Source organism: Tenrec ecaudatus, chromosome 4 (genome assembly GCF_050624435.1).
Source record: "Tenrec ecaudatus isolate mTenEca1 chromosome 4, mTenEca1.hap1, whole genome shotgun sequence".
Lineage (NCBI taxonomy): Eukaryota > Metazoa > Chordata > Mammalia > Afrosoricida > Tenrecidae > Tenrec > Tenrec ecaudatus.
Window position 1 is genome coordinate 61,531,844 of NC_134533.1, and position 11,239 is coordinate 61,543,082.

Consider the following 11,239-nt stretch of genomic DNA (forward strand, 5'->3'; position numbering starts at 1 on the left):
TTATTTCCCTCTGACATCGTAACCGTCGACTCAGAACCCAAACTAGGCTTCAGAGGAATTTCACCATCACTGCCTTTCTTCCAGGGAGCCCTGGTGATGCAGTGGATTGTATGCATTGCACTGCTGACCTCAAGGTTAGCAGTTCAAACTCACCAAGTGTTCTTTGGGAGAAAGATGAAGCTTTCTTTTCCCATGAAGCGGTCCAGCTTTGAAAACCCAGAGGGCAGTTCTACTCTAACCTGTAGGGTAGGGTCTCTATAAGTCAAAACCGACTTGGTCATAGTGAGTTTTGCTTTGTTTTTCACCTTTAAAATTTTTTAGCATTGGCCAGCCACTACTCTTGAGCATCCGTCTCACTCCTTCCCTACATAGGCTTAAGGTAGGGAGTCACTTTAGAATCATTCTCATCTGTTAGCCTTTGCCTCTCGCCCCACCCCCACCCCAGCTCTTACTCTTTCACTTCTGCCTCAGTTTAATTGACACCTCTTCACGCCTCACGTGCACTAAATTGTCTGCATGCCAGATTATCCAGTTTTCTTATGGTGGTTGTGACTCTTATTTTCAGGGTAAACAGTAGAAACTCATAACCTTCCGGGGCAGTGTCTCACACTCTAGCTTGAACATGTAGGACTGTTCTCCTGTTGACCCTAGCCTGACATTCAGCCTGACTTCTTAGAACTCTCCTTGCTCTATGGCACCTGTCTGAATTTGTGCCAGCCTTCAGGTCCCCTTGTTCTAGAAATCTGCCCAGGATTGTTTCAGCTCATGGGACCAAAATTCCCAGAGAGAGCCCCTCTCATTGTGGGCATTCTTCTGCGGTGACCCTTGCCTGATAGATTCACCTGGACTGGAGGACATGTGCTGCTTTCTCTAGCACCTGGTTCCAGGAGGTCTTGATTGACGAATATTCTGTGGACTCTTAGTGACCCTCTCTCTTAAGAACAGAGTAGAACTGCCCCATATGGTCTCCAAGGCTGTAATCTCTATAAAAGCAAACTGCCACAACACCCCTCCACAGAACACCTCTTTTGAACTGCTGAGTTTATGTTAGCAGCCAAGCGCTTAGCCACTGCTCCACTAGGGAGCGCTCTTAAATGTGGTGACACACCTTATAAATCCGTCTGCGTGGTGCCCTCTCACAGATCTATGGGATCCCATTCTGTCACGGGGCTGTGGCGACTTCAGGCTTGGCAGCCAGGACATGGGCATTCTTCTGCTCCCCTGCGCTAAGACATGCACATTTGGCTAGACTCTGTCTCTTCTACTTGGGGAGGATATTAGTCTTGTGCAGTTATAGATGGTGCAGTCTTTGGTAAGCAGGGGTGTGGGAAGGGAGACCATTTGAAAAGAGGTGGAGGGCATGGGTGGTCTGCACAGCTCTTTCTCACTGGGAGCCTGGGTCAGAGGTTAGTGGCAGAAACCTGCCTTCGTTACTTCTGAGGCAGTCTTGGGCTCACATTCCCATTCAGAGCAGTGTTCTGACTTAGGGGTTTCAGGTCTGCTGAGGGCTTGAGGCATGGCCTGGTTGTAAATGACTGTCACAGACATCAGGATAACAACCTTACTAGGAGTCTGAGAGGCCTATGCCTTCTCTGATGGAATTCTAGTCCGCCCTCAAGGTCGGGGAGGAGGCTGCAGGACTCTAGTACTTACACAGTATAACACCAAGCTTTGCACATTGGCTGTGTGTGACTTTTGTTGTTCCCACTTTAGTAGAAGCCACTTCCCCCAGCCTCCAGGGAGACAGAAGCTGCCTTTGTTTCTTTAGAATGACTCTTAAGAGATTGAGGTTGGCATCTTAATTATCCCCACAACTGTCTCTATCCAGAGCTGAATAATTGTAGCATCTTCCCCTCCCTCTGACTGGGAGAATGATACGCCTTCTCTCTACAGAAAGTTGTACAAGCGCTATGCCTTCCTGCGCTGCGATGACGAGAAGGAACAGTTCCTATATCACCTGCTCTCTTTCAATGCCGTGGATTACTTTTGCTTTACCAACGTCTTCACGACCATCTGTAAGTAGCCCTGGACCTCGCACAGCCTTTGCAGGGCCAGGCTTAGTGAAGCTGGCTGAGGCCTACCGTGTCCCATTTTTTAGTGGAAGTTGATCATTGTGTTTCCTATTGGCCCTTTGCCTCTGTGAGGAGACAGGTGCATTTGCCCTTCATGGAGGCTGCTTTATCTCTGAAGCTCTGATTTTTATTCTGAACTGGGCAGCTCGGTACTTTGCCATTGTTGTCCTGGGTATTTCTCTGAGAGCCTTAAGGTGAGGAAGGTGGAATGGTGTGGCGAGGTTCACAGCCCTCCTTGCACACCTGGAAAGAAACTCCTTTTTGTCCTGGGCTGAGTGAAACACTCAGCATTACAGGCTACAGACCAGGCCCCAGGGAAACCAATAAACCAAACGTGTTGATTCTAACTCATCATGACTCTGCAGGACAGGGCAGAGCTGCTGCTGTGGGTTTCCAAGACTTAAACTCTTTACTAGAAGAGAAAGCCCCATCTTTCTCCCTTGGAGTGACTCACTGGTGGTTTGGGACTAAATGACCTTGCGATTTAGCAGCCCAGAGTGTAACCACTATGCCACCAGGACTCACAAAGGAAAACAGTTCTCTTGAATTAGCACAACATACTCTAGATGGCTCTGGGAGATTTATACCCAGACGTGGTTCTACCTTAATTTATTATGTGCCCGTGGTCACAGCCACTCCTGCCGTGGGCCTGAGTCTTCTTATTTGCAAAGTGAGGAATAGGATTCAATATAGTTTAAGGCCCTTCAAACCTCATCTTTCTGAGATGCCAGAATTCTCTAGTGAGGGTGGGGTGATTTCTAAATTTTGCCCCATGGTTGGTTGTTTGGCCAGATCCTTACAGCTTCAGTAGTGCCATCTTCCCTCTCAGAGACTAAGGTTACGGCCTTTGGTAGCAGTAATATTGGACTGGAATTCAGGAGATCTGAGGCGCAAACTATTTTCCTCTCAGTGCCAGTGAAAGGGATTGTCATACCTGTTGTGACCTTTCCTAAGAAGAGATGATTGAGTGAAAAGTCCTCTTATACGCAACTCAATCCAAAGTCCAGAGTTGGTGATACTTTAAAAGGAATTGGTTACTTTAGTTGTGAGCTTGCAGATGGCCTTGGGCCTTTTCTTTGTGGGGGTGAGGTGGAGGGGAGATTCACTGATTTCTAAGGTAGCTGGAGCCTGGTTTGAGGCACCTGCTGTTCCAGTGCTTTGTTGGAGTTGATGCAGCAGAGGCTGCAGTCATGCACACACACTGGGAGCACATCAGGGCTCAGCAGATTAGGGAGTGTGTTAGACCGGGTTGCCCAGAGAAACAAATTCAGAGGCATTCATATGTGTGTAAGAGAGAGCTGTATATCAAAGAGCAATAGAATATTGAGGAAACATTCCAACTGAGTCCAGATCAAGTCCATAAGTAATTTTAGCCCATATGTCCGATACTGGACCATCAAGTCCTCTTCAGACTCACAGCACATGCAATGATGCTGAATGCAGGCAGATTGCAGGCCGGTGGGTGGAAAGTCTTACGGTTGCAATCCCAGTGGAGGCGTCTCAGCACTCGTGCAAATCTCTACGTGGCTCTTGCAGCTCTCTGTGTGGCTTGCCAACAGGAGGGTGAAAGGAGAGAGGGGAGAGATGTTCCCAGAATCTCCATGAGAAGGCACACCTATAGGGAAGCATCATCAGGCTTCGACCTGATTGACAGGCTAGACTCCATCCCAATACTCCACCTCATTGATAGAAGATTATGTTACTACCCAGGGATTGGTTCCCAGTCCACCTCAGTGCCTTTGTGACTCTTTTGAACAGTGATCCCGTACCACATCCTGATTGTACCTAGCAAGAAGCTGGGGGGCTCAATGTTTACTGCCAACCCCTGGATCTGCATCTCGGGAGAACTGGGTGAGACACAGATCCTGCAGATTCCCAGGAACGTGTTGGAGATGACCTTTGAGGTATGTGATACCTGGGAACTACACTCCAGCCTCTGAGACCTGACTTCGCAGTGCCTGCTTTGTAGAACAAACCCCCTTACCCACACCCACCCCCCGCACTTCATAGAGACCTTGCTCTGGGTGACGTTGAATGTTAGCAAGGCTTGTCTCTCCTGAGGGATCTGAGGTAAAAACCCAGAAGTTGACCCTGAGGAGGGGGAAGCCTGTCCTGTCTAAGCAGTAGCTGACTGAAGGGACTTAGTGATCTGTCCTTGTCCTGTCCATGAGGTACGAGAAATCCCCAAGAGTTCTTCAGCTGCTGAGCCGAAATACTCCGAGACTTCTGCTCCCAGGTCCCATTCTTCCTTCAGGGAGCAGTCTCTTCTTTACTAGCCGTGATGGAGCCATGAGTCTGCCCTGTGCTGCTGAGGGGCCATGTTGTTGGGAGCCAATCAGATCTGTGCGTTGAGGTTGTCACCCCTTGCTCCCATCTTCCTGACCTACCTCGCCGCTTCTCTGTGGCTCTTGTCTTACAGTGCCAGAACCTGGGGAAGCTCACCACCGCCCAGATTGGCCATGATAACTCTGGGCTCTATGCCAAATGGCTGGTGGAATATGTGATGGTCAGGAATGAGATCACAGGTCATACTTACAAGTAAGTGCTCCCTCCTAGCCAGGCCTGGAGAAAGGGGCTGGGTGCGCCACTCGGGGCTGGGCCCAGGGCAAGAGCACGTGAAGTTCTCACTTGGACACTTTAGTTGTGATAGGCTGAAGTTGTTACCTATCTGGCTTTGCCTTATGCCTCTGAAAAGAAATAGGAGCGTTTCTTGAGCAAAGCTGTATTGGGTGGGGTGCCTCTCCAGCCAGTCAGGTGACTTCCCTCAGTGGAGAAGTTGAACAGGACCTTGAGGGGATCCCCAACCAGCTTTCAGAGTAATGGGGGAAGGACACTGGAGGATGCTAGCAGCTCTGATAGGCTATTGACTGACCTTCAGGTTCCCATGTGGCCGGTGGTTGGGGAAGGGCATGGATGACGGGAGCCTGGAACGGGTCCTGGTTGGGGAGCTGCTCACATCCCAGCCTGAGGTGGATGAGAGGCCATGCCGGACGCCACCGCTGCAGCAGTCTCCCAGTGTCATCCGGAGGCTGGTTACCATCTCGCCCAACAACAAGCCTAGTAAGTGGGAAGAGGGATGGGGCCGGGGGCCCTGCCACACAGCCTGGAGCATGGCAGCTCTCTTGAGCCTGTGCAGCTGCCACAGGACCCACTGCTGCCGACCAGGCAGCCTCAGTAACACTCACCCTCCTCGCCTGAGCCAGTAGGGTTGTTGACCACCCTCCTGAAGGCCATGGAAGGAGAGGAGCGAGCATGGGAAGCCTGGCTGGGGTCTCTGTACTTGTGTGGGTGATGGGCCTACAGAGGAGTGGAGTCTTCTTTCTGGTCGTTTTCTTGGTCCCTGGGCTTTATGAAAGTCTTGTCCTTTCAGTTGCTAGAAATTCTTAGGTAAAGTTGGAAAATTAAATGTAACGGCAAGTCTTAGAGGCAAAACTTTAAGGTATTGATTTTTGCTATCGCCCCACAATTTTGGGAAGACCTACCTCAGCAAGGTTGGGTGGGTAAGGACCCGTATTCCCCAGGATGTAGGCTGCCACGTCCTGGGTCCTCAGCTTTCTGCCCAGCCAGCTCAGCACTGCTAGTCTCTTGAGATTGGTTCAGGATGTTGGTTTGGTTTTCATGTAGAGCTGAACACTGGGCAGATCCAAGAGTCCATCGGAGAGGCGGTCAATGGCATAGTGAAGCACTTCCATAAGCCCGAGAAAGAGGTGAGTTTTTCTGCTCTCCAGCCCAGGCCATCCATTGAACAGGTGGTGATGCTTTGTTCTCCCAACAGTTTTGTGGTGCTCCTTCAAGGCCTTTGTGCTGAGGACAGCACACCTTGTAAAAGGTGTGCCTTTGTTAGTGTGAAATTAAGCAGAGTTCTTCCTCTGCCTGGGTTGCTTGGTTTCCTCCACATTGCTGACCCAGTGGAGTCTCTGGATCCCCAGTGAGCAGAGTCTAGTCCTGTCCCTGTGTGAATTTGCCTGGGCTGCCGGCACAGTGACCACACTGGGTTTGTCCTCCTGATAGGGAATCTTCCTGGATGTGACCTATATCCATCACCCATTCATTCACCAGCCACTCCCCAAACAGCTGGGGACATACGTCTTAGAGCCCTCCCAGCCCTAGGCGGTGGGGTCAGGGTTGCAGGGCTGGGGCACAGTGGTGAGCATGGCTCGCTCTCCCTCCTATAGCGAGGCAGCCTGACGCTGCTGCTCTGTGGAGAGTGTGGACTCGTCTCGGCCCTGGAGCAGGCTTTCCAGCATGGATTCAAATCTCCCCGGCTCTTCAAAAATGTCTTCATTTGGGACTTCCTGGGTGAGTTGGGCAAGGGTGTGAAGGTGGGAAAAGCCTAGTAAGAGGCCCTGGGGGGTTTGTAGCCTGGGTGCCGACTGTTGGCCTAGGCATCTGAGGGACAGAATCCTAGTTAGGGGAAGGTGACTTAACATCACCTAGCTGTTCGTGTGCTTGAAGAGATGAAGTGCTCCCTCACTCCACCTTTTACCCCCTGAGCATTGTACAGGGAAGCATCTTCTGAGGTCTCTGTTGTGTGCTGACAGGGTTTGGCCCTGAGCCCTTAAACTTCCTCTTTGTAGATAGCATGGCAACCCCAGGCTCAGGTTTGTGCCCACATGGGGAATTCTTGTGGGTTTTTTGTTTTGTTTTTGTTTTTCAACCGTTAGACTAGGCGAAGACTATCTTTGTGTCGATGACCACATGTTACGATAATAATCATAAGGCCAGGGAACTGGAAGATTATTTTGAGATGTGACCACTGGTTATCAGAACACTCATTTACTTTCTGTCACGTGTGTGGATTTGGAGAAGTCTGTGGCACGTAGGCTACAGGGCAGTCGGGCAGGTTGGGTCAAGAGCCTTTGTTCCTGGCAAGCTTTTTTCTTTTTCACAGAAAAAGCACAAACTTACTATGAGACATTAGACCAGAATGATGTCCCTGAGGAAAACTGGCATATGAGGGCCCGGAACTTCTGCCGATTTGTCACTGCAATCAACAACACTCCCCGGAACATTGGCAAGGACGGCAAGTTTCAGATGCTGGTGTGCTTGGGAGCCAGGTACTGCAGCGAGCCTTAGTGGATAATGGTTAATGACCTGGCACCCAGGGGATGAGGAAGCCTTGGAGAATTTCCTAGAAGCCTTTAATGTCCTTTGTGTACCATGTGTATATATGGGACCTTTTGGAATAAGGTTGGGAGCGTGTCAAGGAGAGGAGGATTAAAATCCTGTTGGGAAAATTCAAAGCAGAGTCTGTGTAGGCGTTCCTTTGAGTCTGCCAGGCGTTAAGCAAGGTAATGAAAATAAAACTAAAACCAGAGTAATTGTCTTCAAGTTAGTTCTGACTCATAACAACCATACAGGACACTGAGTTTCTGAGACTTTAAATCTCTAGGAGGAAATAGCCTCAACTTTCTCCCTCAGAGCCACTGGGATGCTTGAACTGGCTTTGTGGTTAGCAGCTCAGTTTATAGCAGCTCAGTTTTTTTTTTAAACATTTTATTAGGGGCTCATACAACTCTTACCACAATCCATACATATACATACATCAGTTGTATAAAGCACATCCGCACATTCTTTGCAGCTCAGTTTATAGCCCATAGGGCAGCAGGGCTCAATGATGATGATGAAAATAGAGCTGAATAAAACATGCTCTCAACGATCGCTGCCTTCTAGCTGATTTCTGACGCAGAGCAAGCCCTGGTGGTGCGGTGGCTTTCAGGTTAGGCTGCTGACAGAAGGTCAGCCGGACTGAAACCACTGTTTCGTGTGAGAAAGACAAGGCTTTCTTCTCCCATAAAGAGTTACAATGAGTGGACAGCCTATCCTTTCTTCATAGTCTGTTCTTAGTCTGGAAGCTCTGCTGAAACATTTTTTTTACTGTGGGTGACCCTGATGGTCCTTGAAATACCAGTGGCTAAAGATACAGCATCTGGGGTCTTAGCGGCTTGAAGGTAAACAAGCGGCCATCTAGCTTGGCAGCAACAAAGCCCACATGGAAGAAGCACACCAGTCTGTGTGATTTTGAGATGCCAAAGGGATCAGTTATCAGGCATCAAAGAACAAAACAATCATATCATTGTGTGCTCACCTCCCCAATACGATCACTGAAGAGAAATATGTGCATAAGCAAATGTGAAGAAAGCTGATGGTGTCCGGCTTTCAAAAGATATAGCATGTGGGGTCTTAAAAGCTTGAAGGTGTTACAAGCGGCCATCTAGCTCAGAAGCAACGAAGCCCACATGGACGAAGCACACAAACCTGTGTGATGACAAGGTGTTGAAGGGAAGAGGTTTCAGGCATCAAAGAACAAAAAATCATATCATTGTGAATGAGGGGGAGTGCGGAGTAGGGACCCAAAACCCATCTGTAGGCAACTGGACAGCCCTTTACGGAAGGGTCTCGGAGGAGACGAGCCAGTCAGGGTGCAGTGTAGCAACGATGAAACATACAACTTTCCTCTAGTTCCTAAATGTTTCCTCTCCCGCTCCCCCCACTTTCATGATCCCAGTTCTACCTTACAAATCTGGCTAGACCAGAGGATGTACACCGGTATAGATAGGAACTGGAAACACGGAATCCAGGACAGATGATCCCTTCAGGACCAGTGGTGAGAGTGGTGATACCGGAGGGTGGTGGAGGGAGGGTGGGGTAGAAAGGGGGAACCTATTACAAGCATCTACATATAACCCCCTCCTTGGGGGACGGATTACAGAGAAGTGGGTGAAGGGAGACTTTGGACAGTTTAAGACATGACAAGATAATAATTTATAGATTATCAAGAGTTCATGAGGGAGCGGGGAGGAAGGGGGAAAATGAGCTGATACCAGGGGCTTACGTGGAGAGCAAATGTTTTAATGAGGATAACGAATATACAATAATGTGCTTTATACAATTGATGTGTGTGTGGATTGCGATAAGAGTTGTGTGAGCCCCCAATAAAATGATTGAAAAATAATAAATAAAGTGAAACAACAACAAAAAAGAAATGCCAGTGGCAATCGCTTTTACCATCACAGCAACACACAAGGCACCACAGTATGACAGACTGGCCACTGCTGCACAAGGCCTCTTTAAAGTGTTGTAAAGCACAGAGGTTACTTTGACAACTAAGATGCTCCTGACCCAAGCTATGGTATTTTCGATTACCTCAAGTGTGTGTTGGACACTGAGTAAGGAAGACCAAAGAAGACCCGATGCTTTTGATTATGGCATTGGCAAAGAATATTGAAAATATATGGACTGCCCAAACAAACAAGCAAACAAACCCCTGTCTTGGAATAAGTGCAGCCAGCATGCTCCTCAGAGGCAAGGATGATGAGATTTCACCTCACCTACTTTGGACATGTTGTCAGAAGTGACCTGTCTCCATCCCAGTGGTGAGGCTGGCGCGGCCCGGGCGGTGTTTGGTTCTGTTGTGCACAGGGTCACTCGGAGCTCGATGGCACCTGACAATAATGAAGAGCTATGGTTTCAGAAACCCACGGACGCAGTTCTGCCCTGCCCTCCACGGTTGCTATGCTCCTCCTATCACAGAGTCCTCATGAGAAATTAGGGCTGTCAGTCAGTGCCTGGCATGTGCTATGTTCTCGTAGTTCCTGATGGTGACAGCTATAGGGAGCTTGGCTGGTGAGATGGGAGGGAGTGATGTTGACTGGAGCCTGGTGTCTGGGTTGGTGGTGGGGTTGTCGGCAGAAGGATGAGCAGACCTGGGGTGGAGGACAGGGCCTGTCTGCATCAGGCTCACTCGGTGTTCCTGGGCGGGGCAGCTCCCAGTGAAGGCCGTGGAAAGCCATGTAGGGCCTCTGCCAAAACCTGCTGAGGAAAGAAGGGTGCTGTTGGCCTCCAGGTTCTCCAGCTTCAGACTTGGCTCACGCAGTGTCAGAGCAGGTTTCCCCTTGGCCTTGAGCTAACTAACCACCCTTTCTCCTCTCCCTTGTCCTGAACCCCCTGACTGATCCCACCCTACCAGAGACCACCTTCTGCACCACTGGATTGCCCTGCTGGCGGACTGCCCCATCACCTCCCACATGTATGAAGATGTGGCCCTCATCAAAGACCACACCCTGGTCAACTCCTTGATCCGTGTGCTGCAGACCCTGCAGGAATTCAACATCACGCTGGAGACATCCCTTGTTAAAGGCATTGACATCTGACCTCCCGCCCCCTCCATCCCCCACCCCCCAGCCAGCCTCGGGACCAAGAGAGACTCCCCTCTGCAACCCAACCCTTCTCCCCAGAGGGGCTTCCCTGGAGCTCTGCAGAGATGCACGGGAGCTGTACAGTCACTGTAAAAAGGAAATGAGAGGATTTTTGGAATAAATAATCTATTTTAGAGTTTATTTGCAGATTTGCTTTGTACACACTTTCATGGGAAAAAATGACAGGGAGAGGGAGACGCGGGTGGTGCCGCTGATTTTGAAGCTGGCGCCCTCCCTCACCATGGCCACGGTGCGTGCGGGGTGCCCGCCACCTCCCTGGACTGATCCTGTGGCAGGGGGCTCTGCTGCCTCGCCCTGCTGTGTTAATGAGGCCATCCCACACGGTTTTTAACTACTGTTTTCTATATTACCATGGTTAGGTAGGTCTGGCTTTCCGGGGCCACAGTGCTATGCTGAGCAGGAAGCTCCGCGCCCAGCCCCGGGGTTGCAGTAGTTCTCTGAGTCAGCCCCACCTCTGCTTTCGTTGGTTTCCGTTGTGTCAGTATTATTCGAGAAGGAGACGTCCAGGACCTGCCATTAGGCAGGAAACGGGTTTCCTCTTGGCACCCAGTTGCACAGAAGTTAACGTGAGCATGTTTTAACAGATTGCTTTTTTTTTTAGCATCCTATTTATTTAACCCGTCATTGTATGTTTTTAAGTCTCTTGTTTTTTCTTCCCTTTTTAAGGGAAGGAAAAGCTTGTCACAGTCTAACTGGCTATGTTATTGCTGTTAAGTTTATGTTGTTTTGAAACTTAGAGACCAGCTACAGTATGGCCCACTTAATAAAACACCTGAAACTAAACTGCATGTGTCCCTGCCTTTTATGGGGGATTGTGAGCCGTGGGTGGCGAAGGGTGCAGTTTGGTGCCTCTATCTTTTCGGGTCTGTAGTGTCACCCCTCAGAGTGGACTTGCTGGAGGGCGTAGCATCTTCTGGGTGCTTCTCGCTGTAGTGCCAGGAGCTCACA

At 49.7% G+C, this 11,239-nt stretch overlaps 1 protein-coding gene across 3 annotated transcripts in view; it reads left to right on the forward strand.

Annotated features, from left to right (window-relative positions):
• Nucleotides 1-10,908, forward strand: part of DENND5A (DENN domain containing 5A) — a 94,518-nt gene extending 83,610 nt beyond the window's left edge. For 2 of the 3 annotated variants that reach the window (XM_075546098.1, XM_075546100.1), the window contains exons 16-23: nt 1,894-2,015; nt 3,831-3,976; nt 4,492-4,610; nt 4,951-5,132; nt 5,697-5,779; nt 6,248-6,371; nt 6,964-7,129; nt 10,042-10,908. In XM_075546098.1, coding sequence (XP_075402213.1) covers nt 1,894-2,015; nt 3,831-3,976; nt 4,492-4,610; nt 4,951-5,132; nt 5,697-5,779; nt 6,248-6,371; nt 6,964-7,129; nt 10,042-10,225 — 1,126 coding nt within the window. In that variant the 3' untranslated portion in view covers nt 10,226-10,908. The remainder of the gene's footprint in view (nt 1-1,893; nt 2,016-3,830; nt 3,977-4,491; nt 4,611-4,950; nt 5,133-5,696; nt 5,780-6,247; nt 6,372-6,963; nt 7,130-10,041) is intronic. The other variant, XM_075546101.1, reaches the window with a different exon arrangement.
• Nucleotides 10,909-11,239: the final 331 nt, after the last annotated feature.